This window comes from Brachyistius frenatus, unplaced genomic scaffold, assembly GCF_029030835.1.
Source record: "Brachyistius frenatus isolate BFR_SWC_R1_liver_20210118 unplaced genomic scaffold, ASM2903083v1 Contig_129, whole genome shotgun sequence".
Classification (NCBI taxonomy): Eukaryota; Metazoa; Chordata; class Actinopteri; family Embiotocidae; genus Brachyistius; species Brachyistius frenatus.
This window is the reverse complement of record NW_027210728.1, coordinates 839,384-851,509: the sequence shown is the minus strand read 5'-3', so window position 1 is coordinate 851,509 and position 12,126 is coordinate 839,384. Positions and strand designations below refer to the sequence as shown.

General features: G+C 42.4%; 1 protein-coding gene across 1 annotated transcript in view; it reads right to left on the bottom strand.

Moving 5' to 3' along the window:
- Positions 1–1,677: 1,677 nt before the first annotated feature.
- Positions 1,678–12,126, bottom strand: part of spire2 (spire-type actin nucleation factor 2) — a 32,996-nt gene continuing 22,547 nt past the window's right edge. The window contains exons 10-15 of the mRNA XM_069714255.1: positions 10,503–10,630; positions 8,862–8,999; positions 8,681–8,748; positions 8,309–8,336; positions 6,966–7,063; positions 1,678–3,180 (exon numbers count right to left, since the gene is read on the bottom strand). Of these exons, the coding sequence (XP_069570356.1) occupies positions 2,733–3,180; positions 6,966–7,063; positions 8,309–8,336; positions 8,681–8,748; positions 8,862–8,999; positions 10,503–10,630 (908 nt within the window). The 3' untranslated portion in view covers positions 1,678–2,732. The remainder of the gene's footprint in view (positions 3,181–6,965; positions 7,064–8,308; positions 8,337–8,680; positions 8,749–8,861; positions 9,000–10,502; positions 10,631–12,126) is intronic.

The following is a 12,126-nucleotide window of genomic DNA, read 5'->3' as shown; positions in this document are numbered from 1 at the left end:
CTGCAGGTTTGAACACCTTTTCCATCAGGACTCCTTAACTACACACACACACACACACACACAAGACAATTAAATGAAGTTTTGAGGTTCACTTAGCCAAAGTGTAGAACAGACATAGGAACATTACAAGTTGAATATTATTTAAATTAAATTTTAAAAAAAATAATCAAATAAAATCACCTCAGTTTCTCTGCAGTCTCATAAGGTTACAGCTAATATTGGTGTGAACTTTTATCAGTGCTACTTTATCTTTTGTCTTATGATTAAGTCTGAGCTGCTGCATTATGTGTATATGATATAAACACTCAGTTACTTAAAGATTGGAGCTTTAAGATGAAATAAAATCACATATTTTACAAGTATGAAGCTACGTTGCTTGAGGCTGGTTAATGTTTAATTAATCTTTAATTGCAATATTTAAATATATGATTCAAAGGCACTTTTATTAAATTAAATCGTGAGAAATTGACCGCGTCACACTGCAGGTATTATGCTAAGCTGGGCTAGTTAGCTTGAGGCTGAATATTATAACGGTTTCAAACAGCAGTGAAAAAACTCCTGTTACAGCCAATGACTCAAAGTTATGTTTCATAGAAATATTTAAATATATAATTTAAAGGCAGTTCACTCAGATGAAATCAGGAGAAGGCACAAGGCCGGTTAGATTAATGCCGATTGTCCTCACCACAAACCTGCACATTATAAAAGTCTTGTTACCGCTCATGACTTCGTTTAATTCATCTTCAATCAAAATTATTCAATTATAGGATGATTTAATCAAAAATAAAATCACTCAAAGTTCACCAGTCACACAGTAGTTACACCTTAAAGCTAATTACCAATCCTCGTCATGAGAAACCCTTTAAAAACATCACTTGTTTTTGGGTTGAAGCCAACGGGCTCAGGGAACCGAGTTCATCTTTAATGCAGAGAAACACACACACACACACACACACACACACACACACACACACACACACACACACACTCTTCCACCCGCCACCGCAGTCGCAACATGAGTTTCGGATCCACGTTGTCTTTGTTCTTTGCCGCCAGCAGAGTCACATCTGCGAGCATTTTACCGAGCAGTCAATTCGTCTTCATTCGTTCTCTATGAAAAGGGGCTGACCCGCTGAAACATGCATGCGTGTCGCAGCAGCTCTTTCTGCACATACGTGACGTGACCACACAGTTGAGTCAACATCGATCCCCCATTTCAAACAAAAAGCTGCACGACCCCATGATCTTGATTAAGGTTTATCGCAGGACCGCTGACTCTACTAGTTGCATGAAAGTGGATTTCTTTCCAGCAAAAGCTCCTCCGCCGTCAACAAAATTACGAGATAAACCCCAGTTTTCTTAAAAACAGCACAGAAATCTGGCCTTAAAACGAGTAAAACCGTTTAGATTTTCCACCCGTTTAGCTTCATATAACCAACGAAAGACCTTTAAATTAGTAGATACTTTTTAATAAAAACTTTTTTGACTGATTAAGGATTTCCTACCAAATATTAAAGGATAATTCTGGTTTTATTACAATCCCATTAACTTGTAAGAAAAACATGCATTCACTTAAATATGAAAAACGTTGTTGCATTTGTTAATGAAGAGCAGCTCTGCGGGCGCTAAAAAAACAGCTGAACGCAGCAAAACAGTAAAACTCACAAACAAGTCGTGTTTGTCGTTAGATTTTATTGCAGTCGAGGTTTACTTAGTGTTTACAAACCCAGAGCAGATTGCAAGCGTCCACGGGGAGTGAGGGAGGCGGGAAGTTTTCGTCAGCTCGCTTCAGACCAGCGTTGCTTAAAAAGGTGCAGCCTGTAGCTTCACCCCGTTACATTCACAGTGTCGCCGCCATCAAACCTCACCGAGCTGGACCGGGGACTTTACAAGCGTCGCAAAAAAGAGGCCTCGTTATGCAGCAACAGCCACAAATCCCTTTTTCTTTTATTTGGATGATTAAAAATTAAAAGTTATTGTGCCATGTGCAAGCTTTTCATTTTACAACTCTGCTTGTTTCTCTAATTTACATTCATGACAAAAAAAAAAACAAAAAAAAAACACACACAAGGCAACCACAGAGAGCTAAAATGTTAAAGTTGACTCTATGCTGCGCAGCTTTTCACCCCATCGGACCTCCACCAACCCGACCAAACCTCCAACCTTCGCTCCCCACGGCGTGTACAGCGTCCAAAGCTCTCCTGGTTTGCCCTCTCGTCCATATGCTTGCCCCCCCCCCCCCCGCCCAGCAGCTGTCAAGGGTGTGAAGTCACGGTGCTGTAGACAAGGCAGATACAGACAGAGCCTCTTATTTAAACCTACTGCAGTGAATACCTCTGTGCACGTGTGCGTTCGTGGTGAGCTATGGAAGATGACGGGTGAGGTTGGAGTCGCTAGATTCGTACTAAAAAGGGGTTCAACAAAGCTCCGGAATAGGTTGTTTTTAAGGATTTAAATATCGTAGCATAACCATTAAACGATGCATTTAATGTGCCGACCCAGCAATATTTAAAGAAGCACCCTCACTGGATTATGTACTCTCATCTATATTTAATCGAACCGATGCGAAGGCTCTTTGAGTCCCTTCCTGCGGTGCACTAGAACCCTCGGAGAACCCCCGACCGGTCCTGTGAGCGTGTGCACACGGTGGTCAGAAGGGGAGGGGGGAGAGAGGGAGGGAGGAAGGGAGGAAGGGAGGGGGGAATGAAGTGTCAGTCAATCTGCTCATTGGTTCACGCTGTTGATCGTCTCGGCGCGGCGAAGCTGTGGCGAAGGGGAGGGCGAAGACGCGTGGAGCCGCTGCTGCTGTTGGTGGTGGTGGTGGTGGTGGTGGTGGTGGTGGGCCTGGGGAGTGAGGCGTGGGCCGCACTGTGACTCTGGGTGAGGCGGAGGGTGACAGTGAGGGTGAGGGTGAGAAAAGACTCCAGGTGGGACTGACGCTGCAGCTGTGGTCTCTGAGCAGCGGCGGCAGCAGCAGCAGCAGCAGCAGCAGCAGCAGCAGCAGCTCTGGCCTCCCTCGTGGGAGTGTTGTTGAGGATGTCCAGGCTCCGGCGGCTGGAGGAAATGACGTCGGCGACGAATTTGGTGCATTCGGCGCAGATGTCCCGCAGCGTGCAGCCGTGAGCGTACAGGTGGGGGAACTCCTCCTCCACCGAGCGGCGGGACAAACTGCGCAGGGACCTGCAGACGGACACAAAGGTTTCATATTTCATACCGTGTGAATCCGGAGGTGGGGCTGTAGATGTCATTTTAAAAAAAGGACGATTCTGGTTTATTTTGACCCTCCAACGTTCAACATGAATATGTTGGTGAGCAGGTTAGCAAAATGGCCGTTTCAGGCGGCTCGTTTCTGCGTTTACTTTCAAACAACAACAACAACAACAACAACAAAAAGCAAAAGTTTGAAATGATTCACGGAAGAAAATCACAGTTTTCTTGAAAGCTGCCGGGAGCTCACAGTTTCCGCCCTGATACATAGAAACGCTGTTTTTACTGATTCTCCAAGCAGAGTTAGAGAGTGTAAAGGTAGCACACAGCCAAAATAGCCACAATAAAATAGTTGAAATAAATCGAAATGATCCATGATGTGGGTTTATAATTTGTAATTGATGGATTGAGAGCTGCAACAATCAGCTGGTTAGACAAAGAAAAAACTTTTTTTTTTGTTATTTTATTGTCAAAGGTCCTGGTTTTAGCTTCTCGCATGTTATTATTTCACAGTTTATGTCATCTATCATTTTAAACTACATTTTTGGGGGGTATTGAATTGTTTATTGGATAAAAGACATTTGAAGACGTCACTTTGGGATTTGAGCTGTTAAGACTTTGTGAAACTTGTTTTCAACCCCTGCAGCTTAAATGTTTCTAATTAAGTCAGTGAAGTTTATTTAATACAGAACATTTCACACAGCAAAGTCCCAAAGAGGTAAAAAAAAAAGGAAACGTATAAAAAGCCATGTAAATGGGAAACCTGTCCATACTATTATTGAATGAAAATAAATCTTTTTTTTCCAAAGCAGAAGTTACATTTGAGGATGTCAGTGGTTTTATATTAAAAAAAAAAAAAAAAATAATAATCTAGAATCCTATTAAAAGAGACTTTCCTAACGGTATCATCACTTAATTTTCTGTAAAATAATGACCAAGCAGACACTAATTCCCCTTTTTCAGTCATGTTGTGCTAAAGTTAGTAAACTTTTAACGCTGACCAAATATTTTAATAAGGTTAATTTTAGCACGACACACAGGTTATTTATTGTAAAACAGGCTGATATGAGTCCACATGATCCAAATGTTTTTCTACAACAAAAGAACTAAAAACTTTTATCTATGCTGCTTTAACTTTATTTTTCTTTACCCTGATGTTACTGGGTCACGAAAAAAATAAAAAATTATATGCATAGCGTCCACTGTTTGATTTGCAATATATTTCTCTCTATCTTTGTTGTGGCAGCCTTTTTTTTTATTTATTTATTTTTTAAAAGAGAACTGATAAATATTGACTGTTTCTGTGACTTTCCTATTTCTCGCAGTAAATCAGCTGAACATCTGCAAACACGAAGCCACACTTGATCTTTCTAAGCTCATTTAAAGTGATTGAAATCGAAACATGATGCAGCGGTGGAGGGGCGGGACCATCGCGACCGCTAACGAGCAGATTAAGGTCAGGTCTCCTGATTAGAATAGTGCCAACATTTGCAAAACAAACCATTTCCTGTCCCTATAGCGGCACGGTCGGGTCGTGGTGACAGGTGTTGGACAGCAGATCAGCAGCACAACAACACCACGCCAGCGCACGCGCGCGCACACACACACACACACACACACACACACACACACACACACAAGTCACTGTTCATCCCTTGTTGGCACAACGTCTTTCTTCACACAGCTACAAGGAGTGAGGATATTAATGACAGCTGGGTAATTATTACATAATGGCTGCTTAGAGGCCTTGGAAGAGGCGCTGCGTTGATTATACAACAACAGAGCGGGTGGAGTGTGTGTGTTTGTGTGGGTGGGTGAACTGGGGAAGCGGGGGGTAAGGGGGGAGATGTTGGTGATTGGATTGAGTAGGCGACTGGTTGGAGTAAGCACAGAGGCTGTGTTTCTGCTCAGGCTGGAGGAGGTTAGCAGTCAGCGGCTGGAGGGAGGGGCGGACTTAAATAGGTTTAACCTGTGGTCTTAACTCCAGGTTCTCGTACGTCCTTGGATTGAACCAGCGTAACGTGACCGTCTGAGAGCGGCGTGAGGAAACTGGGCCAGCTGGAGTCCATCCAGCTGCCAAGTCAACGTTAACTCCAGTGACCTTCGTAGTAGGAAGTTGTTTTGTCCTCATCTGGGTAGAAGTTACTAAATGGCCTTTTTAAGTATTAGTAAATAGTCACAAATAGAGGGAGAGGAGTGTTGGCATGACGCGGGCCCAGCCAGCAGCAATCATCATTACACCTTTCCATATTAAATATTAACACATAATACAGATTATTGCCTTTTAAATTTGAAGTTTTAAGTTGCACAAAATGTTTCAAACATTATGCTGTTATTTTTTTTTTGCTGCTTTCTGATCCTGTTCTTTTTTTTTTTAATTTGTTTTATTAATTTGTTTTGTTTAATCCACGTAGGAGAGATGCTGTGAGAAATTTGACAAATAAAGCTCATCATATTTCATCGTGAAGTTCAACACAACAAAAGGATCAGCAGTAAAAAAGTTTTGGTTTTTTTGTCAACCAAGAATTTAAAGTGACAGTAGCATAAATAAATGAGTTACTTTAAGCTTCAGTAAATTAACAGAACTTGTGATAATGTAAAGTAATGTGTTTTTTTTTTCCCAACCTGGAATAACAAAAGTAAATATTTCAGGTTGGATAAACTAAAACTCTAAATTTAAGAGATTAAATTAACACTTTACTGAAGTAGAAAAAAAGAAAAAGAAAAATCACTGAAAAAGTAAACTTAATATAAAAAGATGTCATTTTTTGTTTGTGGTAATAAGTGATAAGAGAATCATTTTGCATTTCAATTATTTTTACTTTGACTGTACCTGATTAAATATTGTGTTTCTCCTAAATGTCCTCATAATAAAGAAGAATTTGTAAAGAAAGAAGTCTACAGAGCTGAGATTTCAGACGTCTTTGACATCTTTGGTCTTCATTCATGGTCCTCAGAGGATGAAGCCTGCCGACTTGATGTTTTTTCTTCTAGTGACAACACAAGGTTTCTAATTTTGTTAATTAAGAAATATTTGTAGCATGGTTGAACTGTAAAAAAAATGTTAATAATAATTTTGTATCTTTCTATCTATTATTATTTGATCATTTTTATTTAGTTTACATTCTTATCTTTTCATATGCCTTATTAAAGGTTTTCCACTATTTTCATTTCTTGTTTTACTTTTTACATTTAAACTGAATTCTATTGATTCCGTCCCGATTTTAATTTGTCTCATGATACATCATGTATCGTAACATAAGCCCGAGTTGTACTGCGTGTTCGTGCTAACTGCAGCTGTGAGCGCGGTAAACATGGCGCCCGCCTGAGCATCGGCGCCGTCGGCGCCGTCGGCTCCGTCACTGCGAGCATGCTAGCGGGGTGACATTTGGCAACGCGGCGCTCTGAGCCGAGTGCTTTCTGTCACGGAGCTGCGAGCGTGTCTGAGGACTCTTAAGTCTTGTTAGAGATTTAACAGCAGCGGGGCTAAAAATATCAAGCCTGTCATGGTGGTGGTACTGGAGGGAAGGTGGCAGAGATCAAACTACCCTCCGGCTGCTGGCTGACGTCTGATTCACGGATTGAGCGATAACGTTGTGTGCTGATTATCTCCAACACTTTTTCTTTTTTTCTTTTCTTTTTTTATCGTGAATTTGTTTTGACCTTCGACCGGAGCTCAGGGAGATTATTTATGTCGAAATCTTTCATTTTCAGTCGGCTTTACGATTCTCTAAATTAAAAGACAACCGGAGGCTCACTTGTAGACTTGGCTTTTGTGTCCATGGCTCTTTGGAGTGCTGTGAAAGCCCACAGTGTACACGGGGATATGGGCCATCTTCTTGGAGGGAATCTTCATCTGGAGCAGAGCAAGAAGCAAAACAGGAGGAGAACGATCAGGCAGAGGGAAGAGAAGAGGAAGAATCTGTGTAGCAGATGACTTTCGCAGCAAAAATACTTTCGCAATTATTTGCAGACTCTCTCAAGTACAACTAACAGGTTCAAACGCACAAACAAACAAACAAACATCAAGGACGACACACCAATCAAAGTCGCAAAGCAACAGAAAACCTAAAAACAAACGCACATACTTCCACAAAAACAAACCACAATAATCTAATAATACAAATGAAGCACAGCATCACACGTTAATGCAAAAATAAAACAAACAAGTACAAAAACACAAAATCCAAACCTACAGAGCACAGAAGCAAACATCCAACACGGCCTGGGACGGAGGCAACAAGACAAAACCAGCAAAAGAACAACAGAAGAAGTGACGTCAACAGAAATAATGTGTTAATAAAGTGGTACAGTGTCCCATTTAACGTCTCCATGCAGCAGCTGCTCTGTGTCACTGTACATTTCTATATTTAATACTTAATAACTTCTCATTCCACACCACAGGAACATGGTTAATGGCTTAAATAAGAGATGCTTGAACCATCAAATGTGCAAAAAATAATTACTCTATCTTTGAAAATGATTAGTTTGCACTTAATTTGTTTTTTGTTTTTTACAGTGAACCTACGAATACATGAATAATAAAACACGTAAAATGTTACATTTCCTGGTTCTTACATTTACTGTCAAGTGAATCAAATTTCAGGTCCATATGTAAAATTACAAAAGTTTTGGTATACACATGGTGCATTCACTTGTATTATTTATATTTCTAGTCATTCAAATTTCACATATTTGATTGTGAATAAGCTGCTGATAATTTTTGAGAGCTGAATTTGTATAATATATCTTAGAGTTCTCCTTTTGTTAACAGAGGAGTCAAATCAACTTTTGTAATTGCTTTACAATTAATGAAACTTTTTGAACAAGTTAGAGCAAAGTGCTTCATAAACTACAAATATTTTCTTTTAAATAATCAGTTAAGAAAAAAAAATAAAAAATAAAAAATAAAAGATACCATAAAATAAAAGCAACGAAAATAACACAAAATAAAGGCCATGAAAGTTTCTAAGAAAAAAATAAATAAATAAATAAATAAAAAAAAGCCAGGTTAAAAAGGCGATTGCAAAGTAATACAAAGCCGAATAATCACGGAAACAGGCTTTGGAATTAAAATCCCCGATCATGTACTACGAGTTACCTTTGCGCTGCAGGATCCACAGACTGACCTGTAAGAAGAGCAAAAACAAATCAATACACCTCTCAGTTCGCATGTGTTGGTTGTGTTTGTGGGTGGTTCGTTCCCAGCTGGGTAACAGCTGGCAGTTTTAACAGATGAAACTCAACTACGAGGGGAAACGAGGACAGTAAACGTCAGAAGAAGAAACAGGAGTCTCATTTTACAAACTTTGACGCACGGCAATCGATAAAATCTCGGCGGCATCGAGGCTTCGTGAAATCAAACTTAAAGAAACGAATACGGATAAGTAAAACTTCAACAGAACATCAGGCAACTGTAAATATAAATCTGGCAGGAGGATTAAATATTTGAGAAATAGATGAAAGATGACACCTTTTACACAGTACGCAGGTGGACGGCCACGAGAAGAGAGGAAACTTCACCCGGCAGCAGCAGCAAACCTGGGAACACACTCACAGTTACTGAGTCCTTTCACTGTAAACGGCACGGAGACAAACGGCACGGAGACAAACGGCACGGAGACAAACGGCACGGAGCTCCACTCAACGCTCACCTTCCCTTTCTTCAGGCTGTTGTACAGCTCTTTGCTCGGCAGGAACTTCTCCATCTCTGCTTTGACCAGAACTCGGCGAACGTTGATGACCTCGTCCAACGTCAAGGCGAGACTCTCCACCGGGTGGCTGAACTCCTCCTGAAACACGGAAGAACAACTCGTCGGTCCGATTTTTATTTACAATTTTATTTACGTAAAAAAAAAAAAAAAAAAAAAAATTCTGAGATAACAGAGGAAGATTCGAAAAATAAACATACTTCAAATTGATGCAACGTAAAATAGCTCACACAAAACACCAGTGAAACTAAACAAAAATATTCATATATTTTTTTTTTCTGTGTTCCTATAAGAAATGTTTCCTAAAATTTTTCACGATTATGACGTGAGATGTTGGCATGAATGTCAATGATGCTGTTTATCAGTGAGAAGCTGATTCTAATTGTAACTCCAGTATTCGTCAGAACAGCATTACATCATCCTCATAGCCACGCCCCCTTTCTGGGGGGAAAACAACCCCGCACAATGTTTTGACGACAACGTTGAACGTTTGTACAGTTTTGTACAGTTTGAACAAAAACTCGATGTCAAAGAGTTGCTTTGTAGTTGCACCGACGATGTCAAAAACGCTGATCTCTGATTTTTTTATTTTTTTTTTCTCCTGACAAACGGGACGCCGGGGTACTAACTAGTATCTACTTTGCACAGCGGGACTAAAAAGTAAAATATTTAACCGGTAGTTTGCTTTCCGGGAGACTCGGTAAGTTAAAAATAGATGATATAGTGATCTGAGTGGGGTTGTTGTAGCTTGACGACCGGAAGGCTGAAGGGACGACTGAGGAGGGTTAAAATTTAACTTTTTGATCTATCTGGCGATAGACTAAGTCTCCTACTAAGTCTTCTCTACTCTCTCCCAGTTCACCCTGACCTATTGCCCCGACATATCTCCTTGCTGCACCCTCCCCACCACCTCTGCCTGCCAGGCTGCAGCCCCTGGTGCCTCCTGCCACCTCCTTCCTGTCATTAGCGCCGGTGCCAACTTCCTCGTCAACCTCGTCTTTGCTTCCTGCCGACTGAAACTCTACTCTCACCTTGGCGCACTTAAATTCTTCTGTTTGGCTTGACAACGGTAATTGGAGGATGCCGATTTCATACAACGCCGCACTGCTGAAGCATCGGGTCTGTCCAGCCTTTATTATCTTAAGAGACTGAACACTCATATACTGTCATTGGCCATCATTATCCTTGGAAACAGCCCAAACTGTAAACACCCCGGCTTAAGCTTTACTCTTTCTAAACCTTCTGTAACGTCTCTCTTCTAAGCTGCTCATCATCGCTCAACTCAGTCAGGTAGCATCTCCCATCTTACCTGGTTTATGTAACACAAAGGGAAACCTACACCAAAAAAAAAAATGCCACTTTTTTTTTTAAAACTTTCCTTTTACCGACGATATGGTGCATGATTTACTCGGCTCAATCCTTCATTGAGCGCACTTTAAATTCTTCTTCAATTTCCCCAAAATACACTAATCTTATGGCGCTCGATTAAGGAAATTGTGCTTTAAGGACTCGATAAGAGATGAAGTTGGTTTGACAGGATGAAACTCTTTGCAGTGGCGTCTCCCTGCCGCGATTTCATCTCACCATCCACTGGTGCTCGTCTTCGGCTCTGGAGCCCGACGTCGTCTCCCACGGCTCCGTGGTCTCGTCGACCGAAGTCAGAGACAGGCGGCCCGGAGACGACGGCGACCAGCCGTGAACCGGGAAGGAGGCTGTCGTGTAGGGAGGGTTGAAGAGGGAAAGAGACACAGAGGAGGTAAGTCAAATGAATAAGGCTGAAATCAAACGAGGCCCAGCAGAGAGTGAATGAGAGAAAGACACAAATCCCGGTCTAACAAGTCCATGAATTACACATCGGCTCCCTTTCATTCAGGCCCGTCTCAGATCTCAGCCCCGCAGAGCGTTCGTTGATCGACTCTAACGCTGCCATCTATTATTAATCTGATTTCAGTGGAGTGATTCGGCCCGCGCTGCTACATCTGTAACTTAGAGCTCAGCGAGAGGTCGGCTCGGCGGCTACTCTCGGCTCTGGGAGCCTCTTCGATCCTTCCAAATGGAAGGTGTCAATTTGGCTCTAATGGAAAGTAAACAGGCCGAGAGGAAGGCTGGAGCAGGCGGGTAAACATCATCAGTACATATAATTTGGATCAGCTGCCGATGACAGCCGGGGCTTACAGGCTTAGATCCTGACACCAACACGGTCGAGGCCGGAGAGTCCCCCCGTTGGCAGAGACGGGTACTGCACAACAAACCTCCCCCCTCCTGTGCTGCAATGTTGTACTTGTGTACTAACGCTCACTATTTTAAGCGCATAAAGTGCGTTCACACTGTCGAGTACAGAAACATGCAGGGCACGACGAGTACCAGGATGATGCACTCAAAATGGGCCAAATAAAAAGAAGTGTGAAACTCGGGACACTTTCCACCCTAAACAGTCGCCATCTTGGCTACTTAGAGGAAAGGGGGCGGGGCCACCGGCGTGACGAATTTTCAAATTAAGGCGTCTGAGGAAGCTGCAGCTGTTCCCGAACGCCAAACTCAAGTGTTTCTTTTTCACTTCTGCTGCTGGACAGAAGAATCAGTGTGGGCACCGAAACACGTTGGTTTCTGGGTAAAAAAAAAAATAATTAAAGCTGCAGACCAGACCGCTCGGTTCCCGAAACAACAGTGTGCGACTTGAAACGACACGAGCCTGTCAAAATTCCTTTACTGCACGAGTTAGTGCCATAACATGCGAGAGCACTATTTGTTAATGTTCTAAGGAAAAGGACGTCATCTGGAACACGGCACTGCTCTTCACTCGGCCTGGAGGGCTCGTGGCGTGCAGCGGCGTGTGGATCGTTCTGCAGCCGTCTGCAGGCTGAGAGTCGATTGAAGTCAGGATCGTTTTTCAAACGATTACCTCTGGATGTGGACGGCGAGGCTGCTAATGCATGAATCATGGCCATCAAACTATAGATAACATCCTTCCCCGGGCTTTCACGCAGCACACAATTCCAGCCCATTAGCTTCCTACCCTCCCTCACCCAGTCGGACGTCGTCAGCACATCTTTATATTTGATTAGAGTCCATCACAAGTCTCTCAACAGCTTCATGTGAATCCCTGTCAACAACCCCTCCCAGCCCCCACCTCCCACCTCCCACCCCCTACCCCCATTGCCCCCTCTCCTCCCCACCGTCAGCACCACAGGGGACTGACACGGCTCTT